Source organism: Macrobrachium rosenbergii, chromosome 48 (assembly GCF_040412425.1).
Source record: "Macrobrachium rosenbergii isolate ZJJX-2024 chromosome 48, ASM4041242v1, whole genome shotgun sequence".
Taxonomy (NCBI): Eukaryota; Metazoa; Arthropoda; class Malacostraca; order Decapoda; family Palaemonidae; genus Macrobrachium; species Macrobrachium rosenbergii.
Genome location: NC_089788.1, coordinates 73,095,811 through 73,114,040, shown reverse-complemented (window position 1 = coordinate 73,114,040; position 18,230 = coordinate 73,095,811). Strand labels below are relative to the sequence as shown.

Below are 18,230 nucleotides of genomic sequence, written 5' to 3'. Positions count from 1 at the left end.
TTTATGGAATGGAACAAAATACAACGCTAAGGACAAAGGCCCCACGGTGGGACCCAAGATGAGTTCAATCAGCCGAGGGACGCCGCAAAGATCCAGTGCGCCCAGTGAGGTGCACTAACCTCCTACAGGAGACTTGATTTATGAAATTCTGATTGTAAAACCAGGTACTGCGGCACTTTCGGCCATTCTGCATTCAAGATAGTCAAGAGGGAGCTGGAGTTGTTGGACAGCAAGTTAAAGATATCTAGAAAATAAAATGAGATCAAGTGCAAGGATCTAAAAGGTGGAACTGGGAGAAAACCCCACAGTTGCACTGTGAAGTATCAGCTAAAAGAGTTTGGACAGCAAGACTGAGTAACGTTAGCAGAAATAGAGCTTAAGTCAAAGGCTAAAAAGTCAGTGGTGCAGCTGACACACAAGGGCAGCTGTAAACACTATTTAGTAATGCCTACAATGCACAATGTGAGGTTCAATACAGGCCGCTATCCTCTTTCGGGATTCTTCATAAATGGGCACCTTAGGCTACCAAGCATGGAGTATGATTTCTGGTTGGGAGATTCAATTCTGGATATAACTGATAATCTTTTTTATATCTTAAGGAATCCACAACAATCGGTGAAAACACCCACTGTAGCTAGTAGCAGTAGTAAAAAAAAACAGGCTAGTTCTGAAGGTTGCATTGAAAATCAATGATATTAAAAGATGAATATTTGCTCAGTTTGAAAAATCTACACCAGTGGGCTCAGGACATGAATGTTCATTCTCCTGGCCTAAAAAGAAATATATACATATATACATGACATGCTCTTTTTCATATATGCATATGTATGCTGCAATTAACAGACAACCGAACTCCAGTTCCCAAGCATGATTTGAACTGGTGCCTTCTGCGAGTTACACACGCTACTACAGACACTAAAGGTCTTCTCTATTGCTTAGCCTCAAATGTACTTCCACAAAATACTAACTGCATGCAGTATACAGAGATGAATGTTTCCAGGTATTGTGACCATTTAACAAATACAAAATGAAGTCATAACTTTTATTTTAGTTTGAACCACGACTTCACAGCAAAGCCATTGAAGTCAAGCTTATCTATGTACTTTTTCTTCTGAGACATTTTGCTTTGGCTTCATTTTAAAACATAGCAGTTACTGAACTCAGTAAGACACACGCACTGGTATGAATAAAATATCTCTACTGTAGTGTACTTCTTCTGAAAGACAGTTTGCTTTGGATTCATTAAAGCATAGTAGTGACAAATGTTTACAGATTGATATGCACAAATAAAAATACATTTGAACCATTATCCTGACCCAACACTAGATAAGCTATAAGATGAGCTTAGTCAAAGCAACATTGAACTTTACATAAATATGGTTATATTTCTTGAAAGAAAATACAAAAATACTAGGATATTTCAACCACGTCAATGGGTAGAAAAGAAAGCAAAAGAAAACGAAATGCACAATTCTAAAATAAGCAGAAAGAAAAACCTGTGTGCCAAATGTGATTCATTCTATTGGATTTTTAAACCTGTATAATTTTACTGCCCAAAGTTACTGCACGGTAGGAAAGTAAGGTATACTCAACTTTCCCGGTGAGGTTACAAACTTCAAAACTGTCATAGGTGCATTCATGAATAAAGTCTCAACAATGACTTTGTTCTTTATATAAATACAAGTATAGAAACATGTACCCTCCGTGCAGGGACACCCTACACAAGAGATTTCATGCTCGAATCCCTGCAATATATAAATACTAGTATACAATCATGTACCCTTGGTGCAGGAACACTCTGCACAAGAGCTTTCATGCTTGAATCGCTGCAAGGAAACAACAGTAGGCGAAGTCTGATTTACCTGCAAGAACAAACTTTCAAATGACTTGAACGAGACAACAGGAAAATCTTGGAAACTACGATAGCATCGCTCCTGAATCAGTGTCACTTTTGAGGAGAAGGGGTTCCGTTGTGCAAAATGAGTGCTGAATGCTGTGTTTAGCTCAGAGGCCTTTTATTCGATATTGCCAAAGGCAACAGCACACGGCTCAATTATTGGCAAGAAAGTTCTCTGAAAGCAGACAAATTCTACTTACTACAAGGTAAGTTCACAAACAGGACCAAACAAGGTTTAAATCCTTACACTAAGATACTGTATTACTGAGCTACAGAAAAGGTAATCTGCTAGGATTTTTCTATAAAAATATATCAGCTTCTCTAAACCGTCATTCTCTGAAAAAATTGTATACCCCAATAACAGAAATATTTTGGGTTCAAGAGAGGATTTATAAATAAAACATGAACTGCATTCCCCCGAGGTTTAACTGGCCTTACTGGGAGTTAAGGCATATCATGTAAAAGTTTTATAGATCACTTTTCATCTCTCAAGAAAATCTTGTATTTTAACTTCGTGTCTTCATAAAATTGATGTGGTCTTACAGACTCTACCCAACAATGGCCCAAAGTGTAAACCTTTATTTTTTTGTAAAGGGTATGGGTTCTTTACACATTCTAATTTACAACCAACATCTTAATATGAACTTAATGAAGGGACGTTAGAATCAGACAGCACTGTCTGAGAGCTCTTCATCCACGTCACGGACTCCCTTCGCTGAAGAGTTGAGCAATACTTTCTGCAGTGTCATTTGCACAATTTTAATAACATGGATAAAATTAATAAATTAATAATATGCATGATATTCAACACTGCAGTAACGATTGCAAAAGTGTCAGTTAAAATTAATACAATATTCTGAAAGTACTCTATAGTAAACCAAGACAAGACTTACTGGAACACTCGCAAATTACTGTATACAATTCTATACTACTGCAATGGAGGTACGGTAAATTTTAACAAACCAATAAACAAAACTGAGCTGACATGAGAATATAAAAAATACTGCAAAAAATTATGAGTTACTCAAAATGGGAACAAATGGTAACAAAATTAAGGTACATTAACACCAAGTCGTTTGACAACAGAAGTCAGTCTCCTCTTGTCCTTGAAAAGTTGATGGAAGAGAGACAGCCTCTTCTGAAGTTCTTGATTCTCTTTCCTCAAGTTGTCACGCTCCTTTATGAGCTGGGACAAGGATGCTGCCCCGCTGAAGTTGATCGAGGGTGGGCTCGACGTCTGTGGCTGCAGAGAGACGACCACAAACTGGCCTGCTTGTGCAGATACCACCGGACTTGCCTGGGTCAAAGCAAATATTCTTGGCCTCTTCGGTACAGACGCCTCACTATCGCTTCCAGGCAACTCTTCAGAGCGCTGCCGCTTGCGGTCCTCAGGTTTGGCTGGGAGGATACCAGCTTCGACACCAACCTGGCTACCAAGCTTATCCACAGATGGAGGGGTCTGTCTGACAACTTTCGGAGTTGCCAGTGCAGGAGGGAGCGTTGTTGGAACTGGAACCGAAGCAGCAAGGGATGATGCCCGTCCCAAATCGAGGCATTCTGATCCAGCTGCCCTGTTGGATCCACTTCCTGGCACACGGACTAGTGACCTGACCAAATCTCCGGTATCATGTGGTGCAACCATTGTAACAAGAAAGTTTTCCTCTACTTGGAAACTGTGCAAGATGTAGTGTAAATTGTATATGACAAGATGGTAATCCTTCTAGCCAAGATAATGTAGGTAAATGAATATGTAGGTAAATGAATACTAAATGAAGAATGTGTTACTAATTTAAAAAAAAAAATTTAGGTGCCTGAACAAGTAGTTTGCAATTCCAACGCGGAAACAGCCCACGTATGAAAGGCAAGTACTGTGTAATGGTACTAGGTTAGGTGAAGGAAATGGTATTTGTATTAGATCTAGTGCAGGAACACCCTACACCAGACTTCACACAATACCAGATGAAAATGGAGGGATATTAGGAAAGAATTTCCAGTGCGGAAATAGCCCACACTAGGAATGAACAGTTAGTAAGGAGTCAAGAATGTGATGACTTGTAGTAATGTAACCAATCCAATGCAGGAATAACCTACACCAGACTGAACAATCAACTTCACTGTATAGTCTATGCAGTAATAACTGCAAGTACCACTTTCCGGGGGGGGGGGGGCACTTGTCAATTAATACATGGCAGCACAAAACCAAAACTGATAAGTGGGGGATTGGGGGGTTTACACCTGTCCTCTTTTGTTATATCAATCACTTCAGCACAAGACCTGAATCAATGTTTTTATTTGGGGGTTCAGAGAGGTTTCCCTACTTGTGCAATCCTTTGTCTTGCTGCAAAAAAAGGCAACGCTTAGTTGTTGATGACCGAACTTAGATCACGTGTTCTTGGCTTCCAAAACTGACCTCCCTGTGGATGGAAAATGGAAAAAATCAGTAACTAGTGTACACGATATATGTCAAGAGCTAATACAAGTACTCACATGACAAACGATTATACTACACTGAAATGCCTTCTTCTGTACCTCTGACACAGTTCACCTAATTCCAAAAAAGACCCACTTGGCACAGAATGCTGGTGGAAGTTGCAGTGTTGAGCTTTTGATGGTGATGTGACCAGTTCTTTTTTCAGCCACATACTTTTCTATTGTATTCTTTTTAGTTCAAACATACAGTGACATATGAGATTTACTTTTGTGAAATGAATTGACTGATCATGCAGTTGCTCTTCAACTAACCAGACCGATTTGCCTACTTTAACAGAAGCGATACCTTTTGCACAAAAATACTCTGCAAATAAATTGTAAATTACAGCTTAACACAGGTTCGATATTAAATGGAATTACTGGTAGTTGTGGGATATCTTGAATGCTCAAGTACAGGTTGTACTACAGGGTCTTATTATATTTTTCAACAGTATGCAACTCAACTCATAATTATTCATGTGTGTACATTATTCTGATGGAAGACAATATATCTTCAACTTGCTAAGCGAGCTTGCACTAAAAATCCTTACTAGTGGAATGCATAAAACATCCCATTTTACAATTAATACTGAATGTGTTCCATAAACACAGCAAGGCTGAATAAGACTGTTCAATCACAGCTCCCTGAAAATCCCTGGCTCATCAGACTTGATTGAATAAAAGTGTGACAACTACTTAAGTATAAATCCTAAAATTGGTATTAGTCATAGCAGACATTGTTGGATCATATGAGACTTCAGGTACCATTCATGGTAGAAAAGATGGTAGCTTCAACTGTTATATTTTTGGACAATTCTCTCGTGATTAAATTTCTATGTTATCTTTGGGAACGTTTCAAGGATCTGCACAGCGTGTCCTAACCTACAGGCAGGGGAGTACAGCTAACTAAAATATTCCAACTGAACTGTACAGAGTGAATTTTACTGCTTCAACAGATTTTTTTTACCAGGTCCCCTAAATCATACGCTGATACTAGTCAATATATTCAAGGGCTTTATTTTTCGTATTACACTTTTATTTAGCTTGCTTTTTTTGTCCGTTTGTCTGTCTGGGTCAAATCTTGTAAATCAATTTTTGACCTGTTCCCTTCATTTGACAGACTTGAAATTTTGCATGGTTACTCAATCCCAGTGACAATACAACCTTACATGATCAGTACGTCAGCAGTGTGACCTCTAGTGACCTCTCCCAGTATCTCAGGATTTGTATGAAGTTAATAACTAGGGATTTTTCAAAACCTTCTTTAGCTCTACAAATTACTATAGAATATTTTCAATTTCGTTAGCTACAATCATAAATTGGTTGCAATTTCTGTCAAGACTAAAAATAAAATAAAAAAAATCCCCAAATTTTTAAAACACACTTTTATTAAAATGGACTAAAAAGTAAAAAATTAATTTTTGGAAACACCAGGATTTTCTTACAATTAATTATGACTAAAAATAAAAGCATGGGCGCAAACCATGGAAGGAAATGCTACAAGACAAAAATATTTGTAGCATTTCCTTTCATGTTTGTCGCCCAAGCATTTATTTTTATAGTTATGATTAATTGGAAGAAAATCCTGGGGTCTAAAAATAATTACTGTTCACTTTTTAGTCCATTTTAGTAGTTGTGTTTCAAAATATGTTTTAGTTAAACCGTTTTTTTTTTAAGTTAAACCTTCAAGTTGTCTGACTGGTCAAAGTTAGTCTGAATATTTTTAACATTTTGGCTGTCAGGCCTAGCCCTGAGGGAATGTAGACCATCCAAACAGTATACCTAGTTTACCCAGACCACCGAGCTGATTAACAGCTCTGATCAAGTACAGTGATCTCTGGGTGGAACTGGGAGAAAACTCCCCAATTGCACCAAACTGGCATGGTTTTAACATAAATGGCTAAAAAGTAGGTGCAACTTGCAGCTAAAAAGTTGCATACAACCTTTAGTACTGCCTGCAGTAGACCACATGAGGTGAACTGATAGCAGTAACATCTTAAGGTGGGTACGAGTATGTTTTTCCTTTAAAATTACACCTTCAATCAAATGACATTCGTAAAATGTTTAAAATTTTTTTTTGTAAGGTAGAATACTTCCATTTATTGTAGGAGGTGTCAAGTCAACAGCTGTTCTTGAATATTTTATGGCGACAGTTTTTGTGACATAATATCCAAGTTAGATCAATAGCCATCCTGTTCACCAAACCAAAATGCTTTTCTTAAAATGCAATCAGGTTACAGCAGGATCATAACTTTTACAGCACAGTGCAAAATCATTTACAAACAGTGATGTTTTTTTTTCATGTGTATTTCAGCCCAGCCTGTAGAGTTAACTCCTTACTGGACGGGTATGATCATATGAGGCATAATAATACTGCAACTCTAGTACTGAGCAGACAGCCACTGGTGAGAGTCGATATTTCGCGCCAACAGTTTGAACGAATTTTACGGGACAACCCTTTAAATCGCTTTGATGGACCTTAAATGGTAATTCTATATATTAGCTCCACGCCTGTTTGTACCTTTTTAACTTTTTTTTCCACACTTTTAAGGGTTCTTATACTGGCGGTGCATCTGTTGTTGTCGACCAAATGGAATGTCCCTTCGCCGTGTTTAGTACTGGCCCGGGGGGGGGGGACCCATACATTAACTAGTTATTGCACCTGCCGGACGGGATATGAACCGTTCCAAACAAACGTAGCCGTGCTCTGTCTTGTGAAGATCGCGTATAGAAACCCCTTGTTGGATGGACTTCAGGGGTTAATTACAAGTTAATTACACTCGAGCGCCAAATATTAAAGGTAAATTCTTAATTAGGAACCAAAAAACTGTAGAAAAAGTTAAGTTAGAGGGCAGTCGCCGGCGCGGAGCTACTATATAGTTCATTAACAGTTACACTGTACTGAAATTCCTTCTTCTATATCTCTGACAAAATTAATCAAATTCAAACAAGACCTAAAAGCATGTCAACACAAGCTTACGAGGAACAAAGCACTGATAAACATTAATGGTGAGTTTTACTGTCAACAGTCATGAATGAATTACGTTGACTGCGATTGGCAATGCTGCGAAACGGCCCAATGGGCGTTCTCTTTAAACCCTCATAAAATCAGTAACTAGCTAGCTATTGACGTGAGAGTTGTTATGGTGTATCCCCAAGGTAAGCCGAGTGCTCAGCCAGTGTAAAAAGCGTGACTTTATGTGGTACACTTCGCCTGACATAACAAAAGTCTTAATTACAGGCGTTGTGTACCTAATATGGACATAATAGATGTGGTCATATATGGCTCATGTCGCCCAAAACTATTAGCGACAGTTCTGCTGGCGTTGTGTGCCAAATATGGTCACACTGTGGATGTTCAGCTATGGTGCATATCGCTCAGACTGATCTAGGGAATTACCGTATGCAACGTGTACCAGACGTGGCTCATACTCAGTGTGACTATAAAGGCACACATCGCCCTGAATGATTGCGCACGTTACTATAAGCGATATGTACCACATGTGGTCAACTGAAAAATGTGTAGAATTTCAATATATTGTTATTTTATAACAGATTTATTAATCATTTGGTGTTTTGCAGACACACATGCACACACACACACATATATATATATATATATATATATATATATATATATATATATATATATATATATATATATATATATATATATATAACCTTCTGTATGTTTTCATGTGTACATGAAATTTGTAGTACACACATGTGCATATAGGAATATATATAAACATACACATGAATATAATACATATAAGATGCACATGCATGTTACAGACAGACACACATTAGGAAACATATATACAAGCTGCATTTTTGGTAATATAAATTTGTATTTTGCATAAATAAAGTATTTATATACAAGTAAATTATTTAGGTCTTCTGCAGTTCTTATTCATATACTGTATCTGCCCATCTGTATACAGTAGCCCATTTTTCTGTACGTGTCTATCCATATATATATATATATATATATATATATATATATATATATATACATACATACATACATACATATATAGACTGATATACAAATTACCCATTGTCCCAATATGATGAAAAGTTAATTTGTTTTTCTTATGTAGATGCAAAACAGAAAGAATATTAATTTTATACTTGTACTCTAAATACTACATGATTTCCTTCATCATACAAAATATAAATTGATATTTTTTCACCAAGAAAAGGACACTATTAGGTATTATTTTACTTATGGACATTAATTGCTTTCAACATAAAATATAGGTTTTTCTGTTGTATTATGATGTGATTTGAATGATTTTGAGGTTTATTTCCATTGCAAATGAATACTTATCCTTCCCCGGCAAATGATATATACAAAATTAATAAAATTACGACTTGTCAGAATACTGCACCCCTCTCCATAGCTAATACGGCAAAACTGTAATCAGTAAACACAGTTTTGCCGTATTAGCTATGGAGAGGGGTGCAATATTCTGACAAGTCGTAATTTTATTAATTTTGTATACAGTATATCATTTGCCGGGAAGGATAAGTATTCATTTGCGATGGAAATAAACCTCAAAATCATTCAAATCACATCATAATACAACAGAAAAACCTATGTTTTATGTTAAAGCAATTAATGTCCATAAGTAAAATAATACCCCACTATTAATTTTTTTTCAGAAGTAAAATGTTTACCAAACTGATTTATTTTTCTACTGATTTTATATAAATATAATCTAGGGTTAAAAGGATAGCGTTTTTGTTGATCTAATGATAATGTTTTCTATTTTTTTTTTACTGAAAGAAAGAAAGAATTTAAAAAAAAAAATATGCCCCTTTTGCCAGCATATGAAGATTATTTTCAGTAATAAAGTGTTTAGTTAATGTTCTAGTTTAATTTAATTAATTTCCAATATATTACAATACTATTTTGGTATAAAAAAGCCCATTTTGATTAAATTTTGGATACTTGAAAAAGATATAATTCTTAGCATGTGTACCACATAGGGTACACATCGCTCATTCAGAGTCCCCTGTGAACCATATATGGAGCACATAGCAGTCAACGTGTTGTTAAAATATAGGTAACTTATTATCCATAATAAACAAAATTTCTGCAGTAAGCCAGAGTGTCCCTTGCAAAGCAACAACAGTAATTTTGAGTCAATAAGCCAGTAATGTTTGCTGTAGCCTTGGACGTTATCAAAATATGACTGACAGTAAGTGCAAGCATTAATTAATGCACTGTGATAAAAACTAACTCTTCCTCTCCTTAAATATATCAATATGGCTTAAAACTCGACATCAATATACTCAAGATTGAGAGAGAGAGAGTGTGCATGCGTCTTGATTTGTATTGTCTGAGTAAAATGATGCGATGTCACTAACACACACTACGTACGTACACACAAGTGAGAGCGCGCGCGCACACACACGAGAGAGAGAGAGAGAGAGAGAGAGAGATGATTTGTATTGTCTGAGTAAAATGATGCGATGTCACTAACACACACTCTACGTACGTACACACAAGTGAGAGCGCGCGCGCACACACAGAGAGAGAGAGAGAGAGAGAGAGAGAGAGAGAGAGAGAGAGAGAGAGAGAGAGAGAGAGAGAGCCCGCGTCCTGAGTTGTGCTGTCCGAGTGATCAGAGGTTGGATGCGATGTCACTAACACACACACACACACACACACACACACACACACACACACACACACACACACACACACACTAAAAGTACATACGTACACACGTGTGTGAGCGAGAGAGAGTACGTACACTGGGATACGTATGCACGTTCTCCCTCCCGCCCACAGCGAGAAGTGGTTGTGTGTGCGTTCATTTCACTTACAAGTATTCGGAAGGAGAAGCCCGTTTTATTCACCAAAATCGCTCTGATATTCACGGACTCCCGAGACACCAGTCTACAAACGGCCTTAATAAGTCTACGTACGACTCACAAACGAACATGTCTGAGGCACGAGAACCACCCCAACTGTTGCGACGGCAAAAGGCAGTCGCTGACATATATATACTTTGGTCTCCCACAGGCGGAAGGGCTATGACTGACGTCACATGCACAGAACGTATTCGACTGGCTGCCAAAGGATTAAATAGGTGGGCCGCTCCGGAGACATGAATTAGTGATAGCCGCTTTGTTCGTCGCTGTTCATGCTCGTCCATAGTTGCGAAGGATAATGCAAAATACGAACAGGAACGAGGAACCGAATGTTATGGGGGGGAGGAGCCACCCATTAATGGCTGCCGCCGACCTGGATACGCTGTGCACTATCCCACAGTGATGGCCGACCAAAACATTTTCACTATTTACAAACGCACCACTATCAGTTTGCTCTAAAACGAGCGGTAAGAAATAATATGCAACTTACAGTTGTAAACTGGATGGGGAAGCTTCAAGCACGAGCTACACGGGACGTTGTATCTTCACAAAGCGGACAGCCCGAATACGTACCAGCGATCGTCACGTCGGAGACGTCGAGGAGCCCCGTAGCATGTCGTCATTCCCCACTTGCCAGCCAACCATTCACTAGTTCTATTTTATTCCACGCTGATCCCTCGACCTATAGCATTGTAAATTTCACCGAATGCAAGTCACCACATTCACAAAATGATCACATACACAGAAACACTCAAAGCGCTGAAATAACTCGGTAAAATAATTCTAAGATTTATCAAGCTTGTGGCAACGCTCACCTGCCAAAACGTTTTGGTCACCCAAGCTCCGCGGCGACTTCCTAAAACGAAATTAACTTTTTTACGAATTCCATGGAAGTTTGTTGATTTCGAAACATTGTAGTCTCAACCGTAACTCGTTCAAAATTATGTTTGTCTTTTATCTGCAGTATTTAATTACGTTTATTCTTTCGCAAAACGTAAAACAAGACGCGAAACAGTGTTTATGAAAGTCCACTCGCAATAAGCGAAAAGCTCGTGACAACTGGAATCGCATTTTTCTCATTTCACTTCTTTACTAGCATTTTTGTCATTTAAGTTCTTTATTATGCATCTATAAAATACTAGAGACTGAGTGAAAGTATTAAAAAAAAGATATGCCATACGCCACGGTCACGCTGCGCATCGAGAGCGGCATTTCGGTTATGCAATGAAGTGACAGCGTATACGTATTGACAATAAAGAAGCGATTTAAAAACAGAGGCGATGCTTCATCTCTGCCATAGTCTAGAAGATTGGCAATGTTTTCGGGCTTGTCGCATCCCTTTGCTTCCCTATTTGTTTTGAAACACACCCGCACCTACACCCACATACATATTTGAAGTGAAACACTAGGTTTGTATCCAATGTTTACTTATTCCCTGTGGTACGCGTGCATGTATGAATCACGTTTCATTGAGTAATATATATATATATATATATATATATATATATATATATATATATATATATATATATATATATATATATGTTGTGTGTGTTTTATGCGTGGCTGAGAGTGAACGCGTCATTGGAAATGACGTACCGAGGAGCGATTACAAGACCGAGGTCCCGACTAGACCTCATAAACGAATGGGAGGCGACCCACAGGGGGTGGTGGTGGGGGCCCGGGCTGAGCCAAGGTGAACTGCGACTTCACTGCGGATCTCAACTCGTCTCCATCCGTGCACTGTAGGCATTACTTAGGTTCTTTCCCTTCACCCCTAGCTGCAACCTCCTTTTACTGTACTTTCGTTCGTATTATCTTTCTTCAATCTTTCCACCCTCGCCGAACAATTGATTCACAGTGCAACTGCTTAGAGGTTTTCCTCCTGTTACACCTTTCAAACCTTTTTACTGTTAATGGCCGTTCCAGCGCTGAATGACCTCTTATGTCCCAGCGCTTGGCCTTTGGCCTAAATTCTACATGGGAAGCTGTTGAATATGTCGGTAGTTTTACATACTTCTTGGCCAATCGATATAAAAGACACATAGGCCTACCAAAAGTTATTTAACTATACACAACAGGTATAATGTTGAGTGCTCTGAACAACGCATATACACACATTCATACATGATTATGTATTTATGAGTAAACTATGATACAGAAGAGTAATATACATCAATTATACAAACGTATTAGATCGAACTTATAACTAACAGCTCTTATTTTTTTTTTAACTATTAAATACCCGTAAGCTTTTGGGCTCAGGATTCTTCACGTTAGGCCAATCTGAAAAATATAACTTTGCTCATCACACACACACACACATAACTAATATTGTCGTCTCTCGCTTCCATTTGGGGAGTTTCTTTCTTCATATTTACCTTTCGCTTATTCCACTGAAGCTTTCTCATTGACGCTTTCTCTTCTTCTTCTTCTTCCTCAAGAATTTCTGCCACAAATCGTTTCTGTCCGCGTGCCGTTATCCGCCCTAAATCCATGGGCAACGACCTGTCTAAAAGATACTAGAGAAATTATTAAAATCAATAAACAAACCATACGGTTGGAACAATTCAACTTATGAAAAAATTCCGTTATGATTATTATATTACAGAAGTTCATACATCTTCATTTTTCAATTTTTAAAAAAAATTTATATTAAATAATTATCATAAACAATATCAAGTTGACAGGCTCATCTTGTGAAAGACTATTGTAACGGTCTTGGTTCCCAGGGAAATTCATACTTGTACGCTTGACTCTCTTATCAGGAGGAAGAGGGTCGTTCATGTTTCAATACACGTACATCTTTCTCGCTCTAGCTTGTTTTGGTAAGCTGTGAAAGCTACTCAATTTTTATTTTATTTTACTGTCACTGGAAAAACATCCTTTGGGAGGAAACGATTAGCTGTTTCCCACAAGTGACTCAGTTCCACATCTTTCGTTCACTGACCGAACTTTTCATCACTTTTCACCCCAACGTAAACCGTGAAAGATGTGAATATCTTTGAAATAATTTGCAACCCTCTACCCACCATATATCACTTGTCATGACGAGAGCGAGACAGTAAAAAATTACGTAAATACTAAAAAGTTCAAAGTAGAAGAAAAGTAACTTAACGTAAAATTACAAACCGAATTTATTTTCTCATAAGCACAAAGTAAAGTGTCTTTAAAATTCATAACAAATACGTTCCATTACACCACGCTCTCAGAGAGAGAGAGAGAGAGAGAGAGAGAGAGAGATTTTATTTTATTTTATTCTCTTTCTTTTCCCTTCATCTTAACATGGGATTGACACAACTTTATTTACGAGCTTGAAAACAACCCACAAATCATAAAAGCTACATACAAAAGAATTTTCTTTAGTGTAACTCACTTTTGAACTTTTAAGAGCCAAACTCATTACTCGTTCATCATATACACAGTGCGTGAAATTTATAAGCACTCGTGTTCAGCGAATAATCCCGCATACCTGCTTCGCAATTCTCGTACGCCATAGAGCGCGCGGACATGTATTTAATTACATGTTATTCAACTGTCGTACACGAGTTGGGTAGGCCTATATCTCATTCTAGACTTGCTTATGCTGCGAGCGCCAAATTGCATATTGAGTGCACTCCCCCTATCCTTCCTTTCCTCATGTCAGGAAGCGATCTCTAGTTCGTAGAACTAGCCACCCATTCGTGTCACGCCACAGTTCAATTTCTCACAGTGCCACTAACCTGCGGCACTGCCAAGCAACCCAATCACTGAAGCACTTATCTTTCTTCTTTCCCTTTCATTTCTCACTTACTTTCTGCCGGAGTCTCTCATTTCCCTCCTGCTCCTTACTTACCTTCTGGCCCAGGCAGAGTACCATTCCCTTCAGTGCCATTTCGTGCACTGACATTTTGCCAGGCTCCAAGGAGCGCACCGGCACCACAGTGCCACCCAACCAAAATAATCACTCCTAAGCCATTGCACCTGTACTTAAGAGACAGAGTGCCATGCAACCAGTGCTTCTGTCCATAAGGACCTTAGCTCCTTCAGGAACACCCCATTAACAGTGCATCCACCCATAAGGACCATAAAGCCTTCAGGATCACTCCCATGTTCTAAGTGTTTCTGCCCATAAGGAATAATATACCTTCAGGATCACTTCATGACCTAGCGTATCCACCCATAAGGACTCCGACTTCCTTCAGGAACGCTCCCCTAGTGTGACCTTCGTACGGCACACTCAACCACAGTGCCACCTCATTAAAGGGTGCCACTCACTGAAGTGCCAATAATTTAAAGGACACTTCCCCATCGTCACAAACCCTCTCCCCCAGGAATGCCCAGTTAATCCACTTAGCTGCCCTTCCCCATCAGCAACATGACAACCGAAGAGCACCAATATTTCTGGGATATAGGAAAGGAGGACGGCCTCGCAGGCCAGGCCCTTCACAAGTTTGTGAGGGAGCAGATTGCCGAAAAGAGAAAGTATGACGAAGAACAGAGACATCATGAACTAGCCCTCAAAGAAAGCTCTCAAGCTCTCAAGGCAAGCGAGCTGGCACTCTTGGACAAGGAGCTCGAGTTGGAGAGAGCCAAGAAGGAAAGCGCAGCTCTAGCAGCCCAACAAGTGTGTAGCCCCACACCATCTGCACTAAATACCTCCCTATCGACAGTCAATAACCTTGTTGGCAAATGGACTGAAGATGAGCCGGAACAATGGCTTGAAGAGATCGAATTCCTCTGCGAGACCTAAGATGTCGGCCCGGCTGAGAGGGCCTTATTGCTCACCAAGCACCTGGATGGGAAGGCTAAGGCCGCCCACCGAGCGCTGAAAAGAGATCAACGAGGAGATGTGGCTGCTGTCCGTGAGGCCATCGCCAAGGCATATGAAATAACTCCCAAGAGGTGGAGACAATGATTCCGAGGTATGCCAAGAACGTCAGCTGGTCCTGGACAGAACGGGCCTGTCACAAGACTCAGGCTGGAAGCTTAGCTGATGCCTGAGAGACATACAACCCATCCCACAGCACCTTGCAACGCCGAATATTGCCACCCGGACACCTCTCAGGCTCCAGTCGCCCACGGAATGGACCGCTAACAAACCTCCGTGCACCATCTGTAAGAAGTACGGCCATGCTGAAGCAGAGTGCCACTACAGGGACAACAACCTCCGGCAGCCTACCAGTAACCGCCACTCTTCCTCTCCATCTAATTCCACGCCACCTTCCCAGCACACCATCACTGCCGGGAGATCATCCTATCCCAGGGGACCCCGCCGAGACTGTGGAGCTTCAGGGGACTCTTCTTCTGGGTATCCTGGCTGCCCAAAACATGTGGTCGCTCCCAGGAATGTCAACCTGATCAGCGCCACAGCCTCCTTGGCTGAGCTGCTGGAGAGAACTCACCCTGAGAGGGTCTGGACACAGTCCCTCTCAGTGGCTTCTCTGGATGGTTCTAGACCACCAGTTCTAGCCGACACTGGCTCAGATATTAGCCTGATAGATCAGGCCCAAGTGCCAGCCAGTGCCAAGGTAGATGAGCAAACCAAGTGGACAGTGACCTGGGTGGACGAGCAATCCTTGACCATCCCCACAGTCAAACTCGGGGTGATCACCCCTTGGCGCAACAAAATTCACTGCCTTGGCGTCGTCAAGCGTATTCGGCACGGAGTGGAGTTCCTGCTTGGACGAGACATCCTCTGGGGATGTCCCACCCCCACGCCACTCTGTTGCCTGACTGCTTCCGCCGGTGAGTCCTCATTAACCTCTTCTGATCGGGACACAGCCTCTGTGACAACTGTGCCACCATCAGCCAAATCTTCCATTCGCCCAAGAGCTACATTATGCAACCCACCTCAAACTCATTCCAGGCCTAGTCCACAGATCTCTCAACCAGATGGCCACCAAAAAGCTCCTCCCTCATCATGCAGGAATATCACCAATTACCGGTGCAGGGCCTGCAATATAAGAGGGCACTTCGAAAGATGGTCCAAGTGCCCCAGCAAGCTAGCCGCAGCAGCTATTTCCACAGATCTAAGAGGTCTTGCCCCTCTCATTGAGACAGGAATCACTGTCCCAAATCACGCCAGGGATACCGAGGGGTCTTGCTCCCCTGGGTCCCCCCTCAGCTTTGTCTGACATCAATTCGCTACCAGTGCCACTTGCGAGCACTGGTCAGTGCCAAGCTCTGTCTATCTTGGCTGGAAGCTCCATGTCAACCTTACTCCCCATGCCTGGCCCTGAGCTAGTGCCAGTGCCGGATCCAGAACCTGACCCAGATCCTCCTACGGGAGATCCACCAAACCTCACAACCATGATCATTGCCCAGTGTGAGCCTCTGACCCCTGATGTTTCTTCTTCCCACACTCTTCCGCCCGCCGAGGATGACCCTCTGCCAGGCCTGGACACTACCTCTTTTCTGGTCGACCAGGAACTGTCCGGTCAGGATGCAGACGCTGGTTCTATTCCCACGACGGTTGTCACAGCAGCTGAAGTAGGAGACCAGCCTGTAGCCACTGAGGCTGCCCCTGATCCTGCTCCTGACGGCACTCCTGGCCATTTTTCATCATCGCCTTCTAGGAATGGCCTACCCAGACCTTGGAGGCCCCCGAAGAAGAAGAAGGGGTGGAAGAAATCCACTTTAGCAAATCAGAGCCATAAGTTCTTGGCACTCATGCCCCGTTGGCACAGTGGAGTTTTCATCTCAGAGTGATCCTGGCACCTGCCCAGAGGAGGTAGCCTGTGTGACCTCTGATCCAGTAGTATTAACAACTAACCCCTTAGGCACTTGTACCACTAACCCTTTTTCTAACTAACCTCCTTCAAAGCCACTCCAGACTCAAACTGTTACATTACTTAATTGTATACTGTGATTTACCCTTCAGGTTATTCATGTTTCAATTTGTTGTGTGTAAATCATAAAGTGTTGTGCCAGTCATAATTCTTTGTGTGCCATTCGTCAGTGCCAGAGTCATAGGATAGTAGGTTAGGTTAGGAATGTACTATGTGCATTTGCCTAAGAGTAGAGTTCTCTTGTCGTCAGAGACAGTTAGCAGAAGTGTCTACACCCTTAGCTAGGTTAGGCCTGTTATAGACGTGAAGTTAGCCAACTCAGAACCCCTCTTAGCAGTTAGATAGGCCCCTTTAGCTATTGCAGTGCCAAAGCACAATTTATGTAGGGTCGCTAGCTGCCCAGTCGAGAGGAATTAGCCAAGGTCTTCATGCCCGAAAGGGTGTGAAGGCCTTTCTAAAGGGGGGGACCTGTTAAAGATTTCTGCTCCTCCCTCGTCTGACAGCTAGGAATTAATTTATTCAGGGAATAATTTCCCCTTTCATTCGACTGCTGGGCCAAGAAAACATGGTGGGCGAGGTAGACCAAGTGTATTTTGAACTAAGAAAGGACAGTTAGCGCCTACTTGAACTCACGTAGGGGAAGCCCCACCTTGGCTGACCTGGGGTAAACAATAGCCAAACCCCCCCCCCTCACCCCCCATCACGCAATATAGGAGCGGCCCATCCGCTAGACGAATGTGAGGCGAATCCAGGCTGTGAGATAGATAGGAACTTAACCTCTAAGTACTTAATCTTAAGACCCACTTTTCTCCACTCCTTTGCTGGCTGCATGACTCTTTGCAGATTGACGTAGGCCTAGACTTCAAGGCAGACAACCTTGGAAGGCGCGCACTGGGTTCCCGGAGAAGAGGGACTCCGCGCAGAACTAGCACTCGAGACACATGTGCCGTTTTTCCTTCCTTTACGCTGGTGAACACTAACTACAGTGACCGGCCAAGCCTCACATGTCCAGCGCAAAACATCTACAGGCCCCAGGTACGTCGACCGCAATTAGTCAGTAAGCCAGCCATTTTCCTCCCCGTGAAATTCCTTGGTTTTCCATCCCTCCACACCTCAATTTTTTTCCTCCAAAAAGCAACCCCTTTTTTAAGTCACCCTACTTCGAGCAGCCCATGATTCACCCCATTCAGTGATAAGTACAGTATTCA

The 18,230-nt window shown here is 41.2% G+C and overlaps 1 protein-coding gene and 1 long non-coding RNA gene across 4 annotated transcripts in view; both read right to left on the bottom strand.

Moving 5' to 3' along the window:
• Positions 1 to 693: 693 nt before the first annotated feature.
• Positions 694 to 11,666, bottom strand: LOC136831532 (uncharacterized). 2 transcript variants are annotated; one of them, XM_067092102.1, is made up of 2 exons: positions 10,743 to 11,666; positions 694 to 4,311 (listed from the first exon to the last, which is right to left on the bottom strand). In XM_067092102.1, the coding sequence occupies exon 2, from the start codon at positions 3,537 to 3,539 to the stop codon at positions 2,949 to 2,951; it is 591 nt and encodes a 196-aa protein (XP_066948203.1). In that variant the 5' UTR covers positions 3,540 to 4,311; positions 10,743 to 11,666; the 3' UTR covers positions 694 to 2,948. The 2 variants fall into 2 exon arrangements, with proteins under 2 accessions (XP_066948203.1, XP_066948205.1); XM_067092104.1 differs by having other exon boundaries at positions 10,205 to 10,753.
• An 829-nt stretch (positions 11,667 to 12,495) lies between these two features.
• LOC136831531 (uncharacterized) overlaps positions 12,496 to 18,230 on the bottom strand; it is a 28,745-nt gene continuing 23,010 nt past the window's right edge. The window contains exon 3 of one of the 2 annotated variants that reach the window (XR_010850916.1): positions 12,496 to 12,774. This is a non-coding gene — a long non-coding RNA (uncharacterized lncRNA). The remainder of the gene's footprint in view (positions 12,775 to 18,230) is intronic. The other variant, XR_010850917.1, reaches the window with a different exon arrangement.